The 7,951-nt window shown below is 30.3% G+C and overlaps 1 protein-coding gene across 1 annotated transcript; it reads right to left on the bottom strand.

Moving 5' to 3' along the window:
* Nucleotides 1–6,815: 6,815 nt before the first annotated feature.
* On the bottom strand, nucleotides 6,816–7,949 carry LOC111042397 (protein ZBED8-like). Its single transcript, XM_022326987.1, has one exon. The coding sequence runs from the start codon at nucleotides 7,947–7,949 to the stop codon at nucleotides 6,816–6,818; it is 1,134 nt and encodes a 377-aa protein (XP_022182679.1).
* Nucleotides 7,950–7,951: the final 2 nt, after the last annotated feature.

Here is a 7,951-nt window from a genome sequence, read left to right on the forward strand (position 1 = left end):
TATTACCTGTATATATTTATGATTTAATTTTTTAAACAATAGTAATAATGCTCACGAAGTTAAACATATTATTTCATATACCAGCGTGTTTTTCATATTAATAAATAATACATAGCTTTTTTATGCATAAAATAGCAATAAATAACTGATAGAAAATATATTTAAATTCTTAAAATAATACAAGATGTTTTTTTTATTATTTGCCTGTCATGAAATAGACATTTATTCAAATGACTAGGCATTTAATTAAATGTCTAGGCGGATATTAAAATTACATAAACATTAAATTCTTTGACTATATGTCTTTTATGAAGGAAAAATAGAATTATTGAGATAATGTAAAAATATATAAATATAATATGTTATGTTAATTATGGTTCATTGTAATACAAAACATGTTGAAAGAATTTATCACTCGTGGTAATTTGATCATTTTTAGGATAAAAATCCCCTTGATCGTGATACTGTAGGAAACATCTTACCATTTGGCAATTTTTTCAATATGTACCTACCGGCTGTACTCTTAAATTCTAATTTTAACCAAACGGAACGGATGCAAAAGCTTTATTTGTCCATATTGCTATTATATATTAACATAAAATGTTATATAGAGTACTGTCTATAATTTACTGATGTACTACTGTGCAAGTTGTCTATATATAGTATATACTATATAGGTTATTAGGTGACTTATATTATTTTAATTTCAATTTTCATTATTTATTTAAATGTATACCATTTATTTATTATATTGCTAAATTTAAAATTTAGGTTTTCCTCTCCTATAAATTAAAATGTACATATTTTAATTTTACTCTATATCTAAAATTTTAGATTATTAAAATTCTATGATGCCCGTGAGGCCAAGTGTAGAATATTCTGTATTTAATGTCCAGTTTTTGTAACAAACATAATTTATATGGTAAGTGAATGCAGCTACGTAAATATTAGTATTGTATTCGTGTCCGACGTAGTCGTTGAATTTTTAATATGAAACTTCGACTAAATCGTCAGTTCAAAAAACTAAGCTATAACTTCTAATTTTTTGTCCAACAATACTTGGTACCATCTTTCCGGTTTTGATATAATCTCTGTCTTTGTCCAAAGTTTCCCTAAAACGAATTAAGGCATATTTTAGCAAGGGAGCCGGTTGAAACGTCGACAGTCAATATATCGACAAGTTAAAATGTCGATGGTCGAAACATCGACAAGTACAAAATATCGACTGATCATTATATCGACAAGTACAAAATGTCAACAGGTCAATATATCGACAAGTTAAAATGTCGACAAATTAAATTAAAATAAGTATATAAATTATGTAAATAAAAAACATATTTTAGGATATAAAAATAAAATGTAATAATAAATAATGTACAATTAAAAATAATATGTATGACAATAATATGTCAATATGTCGACAAATTAAATTAAATATTTAAATAAATAAAATAAAATTATAATGTCATATTATAAGCAATCTTTCTTAAAAGCTCCATAACTGGAACGTTTCCCTGATTTTGAATTACATTTTGGATTCTGTCCTCTCGTTGTTCAATTTTCTATTTTGGATGTGGACGAGGTACTCCACGAAGTATTGACTCAATCATTAGTTCGGTATTCTTCTGTTCTTTTTGTAGTTCTTTTATTAAGTGGTATACTCCTACGTGTGATTCACCAACAAGACACTCCCAACGTCGATGCCAGGCTTCAATATTATTTTGTGTTCTTGGAATATTTTGATTAAAAACAGACCACAATTCTGGTGAAAATAATGGTAATCCTCGAATAAGGTTGCCATTCCGTAATGTTTTCCGAACTCGACCAAGAACATAGTTATCTTCAAACCACATTACTAGATGTTCCGTGCCAGATTCTTTTTGTAGTCGTTCTTTAATTTCAGTAAATGCTGATGGAATTTCTTCTGGTGGTAAAAAAGCAAGAGCAAGGAAATGACGGACTAGCAAACTAAATTCTTCGTCTTCACCATACTTAATAGAAAGACCAACGGACTGAACTTTTCGCCACATACTTTGTCCCAAATGAAAGAGACATAATCGACTTTGACTAGTTGTGAACTCTTATTTAACTGCACAAATAGCTGCTTGTTCAAAATCAGTTAAAATATGGTCAGGTTTTAAAACTATATTATTTTCTGCTGCATAATTTTGTAGATCTTGAAACATACGAATATATCATTGTTTAGACTTACTACTCAAAAGAGCAAAACCAGAGGTAAAATTCGGGCATTCGTATCATGACCAACTGGAGCATGAATTGAATATAGCTGGTGGAATATTGTTGGTACTGTTTTAAACGTTCCATCCATTATCCAGTATTTTGCCAATTCGAGCTTACGGAGGTTTGCTAATGTTCTGAATAAAAGTATCTTATCATCATTTCCAATTTCAGATCCATTAATAAGAAAAAGTTCACCATTTAATGTATGCTTTAATTCTTCGGGTATAAACAGCGAATCCAATGAAGTAGGTTCTGACATTACATTTTGTCGACGCACTCTCTTAATTTGTTGACGCATTGCATCTTTTGAAGGCAATGATTGAGCATTATTTATGTCCATCGAAGTTTAAATACTTTGAATTATCTGGGCTGGTTTGTCTCTTGAGACCCCAGCTTTCTGCTTTAAAGTTGATAATATTTTTGCAATTTTTGGTTTACTGGCTTCGGGAGCATGATTGTGGTCATTATTTTGACCATATAAATAATGATTTCCATCTACAAAAATCGTTTGTGCCGATCTATACAACCAATTGAAATACGTTGATCGCATCTCCAATAAAATGTATTCTTACGGCGTTGATTTAGAAGGAAAAGATACAGAACATTCAGTTTGTCTTTTCCTTTTTGTGACGGTATTAGTTCGCAAATTTCCATTTTTCTATAAAATAAAAAATATAAAAATGCTTGTGGTTCGATATTTGAAATTTGTTGTACGTAATTTAAGCAAAAATAAGTAAAGATATATGTTTGTTTAGAACTTAAAAAAAAATATGATATTATTAGGTTTAATATATATATTTCGAATAATAATAAAAATAATAAATGACGGATTAGGTATTACGTATATTACGGACGACAACGATGGTAGATACCGATAAGGTCTCAATAAAAATAGGACTCGCACACAATTTTGTGCATCGTCGTGAATTCGTGCTTATAAGTGGATATATTATAGTATTATACCATACGTATAGCAGATAGCATTTTTTCCGATAACGGTCACTTATATAGGGATACTATAATATGCCAAATGAAATATTATATTTTAATTTGATTTAAGTTATTCATAAATTAATATACCTACATATTTTATTCACAGTAATATTAAAAATCTAGTGTTTCAACTTTTCAAGTCGATGTAATTCATGAAATGCTCAAGATAAAATTATGAATAAATACTACTGATATATTATTATAAAAATAATTACCTTATAAATTCAACTAATTCAGCCTGTTGACCCGTTTTAAAATCCTGTCTGATTTTTTTTTATATTAACAGCACATAGATATACTCGTGTACTTTTTCGTAGTCGTACTAAATCGATTTCATATCTCTCTCGCACGGGAATTACTATTTATTTTATCGTTATCTGTGTATTATACAAAGCTATTAAAGAGCATTCAGTATCCAAAAGAATGCCGTATTTCAACGTTATCCCTATAAAATTTAATCTTTTTTTTCGATAATTTGTACTTGTCGATATATTGACCTGTCGACATTTTGTACTTGTCGATATAATGATCCGTCGATATTTTGTACATGTCGATGTTTTGACCGTCGACATTTTAACTTGTCGATATATTAACTGTCGACGTTTCGTACCAGACCCTTTTAGCAAGTGCTCTCAATCCAGGATTTTCTTTTATATTTTCTATATCCAAATCGATACCTACTGCATTATCACGGCTAAAATATAGTCATTAACCGTTCGATAGTCATTTCTCCACGAGCTAGTTTCCAGTTTAATTTTTAAAAATCGCCGTATATATTCGTTGAATAGCGTTTAAGATTTTTTTTCAAAATGTTGCACTTCGTAAATTTTTAGAATCTTATAACATTTGTCCAACGCTTTTTTGCACTTCGTCTGTTGTCCAGGTTCTTAATGTAGTAGGAGGTGTGCGAGTACTGAACAATTAAGAGTGTGGTCATGTTTAGAAGCTCGAAATTTTCAAGTGAAAAACATTGACATATAATTATTATTTGACTTAATAAAAGTATTGAAATCAGTGTGATTATATTTAATATACAATCGAAACAACACAAATACATTGTTAATCATTTCTTAAAAAATGAAAATTAAGAAGTACTTATAACAAAACAGAAGAAATTCTCTGAAGTGTTGGCTAGACCACACTTCTTACGCTAAAAATAACTTATATTTTAAGAATATGTGGCACTCTACAAATGTGGATACTTATTATATGCATTAAGTGAATTCATCAATGAAATATTTTATAAGTCGCAGGTGAAAGGTTTATGTTTTGTAGTATATTGATCAATTGGTTTTATAGGATGTGAATGCATGCCATTGTGCGAGGTGAGTACGTGAATACGGTGAGAAGGGCTTGCATAACAGATAAAATATTTAGATCACAACTTGCAAATCAAAAATACATTACTATAGATCCAATGCAATGTTTGTGTAGAACAGACATTGATAACTGTGCGAGAAAAATATTTATGTTTATGTTATTACATTTAAAATAAAGTCCATTGTAAGTAACTGTAATAACATTAACTGTACTTATTGTGTTCAATAAGTTTTGAGTAAGCCAATACTGTGAATCGCAGTGGATACGGAGAACAGTGAAATGTTTTGTCAGCAACCGTGTCAGAAAACATATTATGAGTAGTCTGAGTAATTGTCATTTGTTTATTAGAGATTTGTTTAAAACACAGTGGGTTATAACTAACATTGACCGTAATATAAAAAAAATTCTAAATATTAACATTAATACAACAATATTAAGTACATCAGGGTGAGTTGAATGTAAGGTTTATGTTAAAAAATATATTATATTTGGTTTTCAAGAATGTTGTACAGAGTAAGTGTAGTAGTGGTTAGGTAAAACTATAGAAATAATTAATCGTAGAACTATAATAAATAAATTAAGTAAATAACATAGAAAACACAACCAGAGTTTGTGCCATTGGAGGATTGGTGTCCAAGATAATAATTGCACATGGAGTCTGTAGCTGAAAATAATACCAATTGACACATGGCCGTAGGTGCATGTTGGGTTTGTAATTCACACTGTGTTATGCAATTAAGTGAAACGTACAGAAGTGATCTTGGAATTGAATTTAAATGATTTTTTATTTAAAAAGTTAATATTTATATATAATGTCTGTTAGTCTACTTGTGGTATGCAATAGCAAAAATTTCAAATGTCATTAAGTTCAGTAAGGTTGTTCCTGGAACACCTCAATCATACACACCAAAGACGGCACTGCTGTATGCACCAGACGGCGTCGTCGTACGTTTTCCACAGAGTAGTCAACACCGGGAACGAAATGCCTGGAACACAGCTTAGAGTTCATGTTCACGAAATGACCGTTGTTGACAACAAATTCCACACACCGGAGACGACGTGGCAGGTCATTTGGAAATCTAAAGGGGAACACATATTGGAGAAATGTTCTTCTCCGCATTTGACGCAGCGAGGTTAGTGTGAAGAATATGTTTTTGTGTGACCGTAAGCCTGACATTTATGGCCTTGAACAGGACCGGTTTTCGATTTATGTGGTTTTTTGACCACGACGGAGGTATGCAATAACATAGTAGTTTTAAAGATCTACGAATTATTGCTATTGGGATTTAGGTCTACAACAAATAGTATGTACATGTTTCTTGTTTTTAATTCAATAAATTATATTACATTACTTTGGTTTTGTACTCGGGAGATTATCCTATAGAATAGCTACTCGGTCTCACCATTGATTGCTCATGTTGGTAGTTAGATATTCAATTGTAGAATATAATTGAAGTTAAACGTTTGTCGATGTTGATCGAATCAGCCTGTATTTATAGCCACTGTTACTAAACTACCAAAATAATCCTCCAATTATATGTTAATGTATATAAGGGCAAATAAGATGAGTAGGTCAGTCAATGTTGTTAACTCATAATATAATAGTACCTATATAGATGTAGTATATTAGTCAATTATCACCATGTGAAATCAGAATTAATAAGTATCCACATTCGTGGACAGCTACTGCTATAGCAGTAATTTTAAAAGTTGAAATAGTGCTAAAATAAACACAGAACTGCTATAGCAGTAATAATTTCAATGGTTTCTTATGAAAGAACATATTTTACTGTCCTACTGCAATACTTCAGAATATTTTGCACTGTATTATATATGTTTTATTTTTAGATTTATTTATCGTTCCTTTTTCTTGGGTATTTCCATGAACCCTATATTCGATATCATTATCATTATCGCTTTAGAATGTTACAATAAAATAGTATACAATTGTCTACGCCATATATTTGAACCATAATCCATAGAGACGAATTGTTGTCTATATAAATATTCAGTTCGATTATAAACGTTGTTGTTGTCGTTGTCGTGTGCGTAATAATGTCACGTAATAATATCGAAAAAGTGAGTAAATATTTAGATCAGTGTTTCCCAAACATTTTATCTTTACCGCCCACTTCCAAAAAAAAAATCCGACAGACGCCCCCCTTAAAAAAAATATTGTTAAAAAAGTATGCAATGAAAAATTAAATTTATTGTTTATAAATATATATATAATGTATAGGTACAAATCAAAAAAAAATATCTTAATGAGATGGATGTGGTTGGTGTTTTGCTAGAAGTTCGTTGATATTAGGTTCGATTTTCGTAAGCAGCATTCTTAAGTCCCCACGATTAGTTATTTGTAACCGTTGTCTTTTTTTAGTGAGTAGATTGGTTACTGCACTAAATCCACGTTCAACCAAGTAGGATGATGGAAATGCGATCAGAAATGTTTGTACAACAGCCCACAATCCAGGATAAAGTATAGGTATCTGCTTTTGTAGCCAGAATACTTGGTAACCTTCCTTGAACTTTAATTTTAATTCCTCATGTGTAGTTACTTCTATCAATTCTTCTTCTAATTTTGCAGAATCTATGGTTTCTGTATTTGAAAATGGATCTAAAACCCATTTGGGTATGTTTATTTTAAGAATATCCTCAAATCGTTTGTTGAAATCGGAATGTAGTGCTTCCAGGTGTTGACAATATGTCATTAAATCTTCATCATTTTTTTGTGCCATTGATAGATTTGGAAACTGTATAAATTCTTTTCGTCCTAAATTTCTTTTGTACATAAGAAGTTTTATTAAAAATGCAGAAATAATATTTTTTGTTTTGATTAAATTCAAATCATCACCTTGCAGCTGCAAATTTGTTTCATTAAATTTTTTAAACAGGTCAGTCAAATAAGCAATGTCACTTCTATAATTAATTAAGTTGCCTCGTAAAATATCATCTTTAGTTTTTAAAAATTCAAGTACCGAGTCAAACAACTTATAGAATCTGTCTAAACAGGCACCCTTCGACAACCAACGAACTTCTGTGTGAAATAATAATTGATAGAATTCTTCATCATTTTCAGTACAAAGTTGTCCAAACAATCTATCATTCAATGAATTATTTTTGATTTTATTGATAGCTGAAATTACATAATGTAATGACTTATGTAAGCGTTCACTCAAATTTTTGGCAACTAAATGTTGTCGATGAATGACACAATGTACAGCGAGTACATTTGGTACAGTTTTTTTCAAATATGCAATAAAACCTCGATGGCACCCTACCATGGCTGGAGCACCATCGGTCGCAACTGATAAGATATTACACATAGGAATTTCTTTTTCTTTAAAAAACTCTTCCAATGTGTGATATATTGATTCTCCTTTTGTGTCAGTCATCA

Source organism: Myzus persicae, unplaced genomic scaffold, assembly GCF_001856785.1.
Source record: "Myzus persicae strain clone G006 unplaced genomic scaffold, MPER_G0061.0, whole genome shotgun sequence".
In the NCBI taxonomy this organism is placed as follows: domain Eukaryota; kingdom Metazoa; phylum Arthropoda; class Insecta; order Hemiptera; family Aphididae; genus Myzus; species Myzus persicae.

Coding starts and splice junctions, on each gene's coding strand:
- LOC111042397 (XM_022326987.1), bottom strand. CDS start 7,949: ATGACTGACACAAAAGGAGAATCAATATATCACACATTGGAAGAGTTT.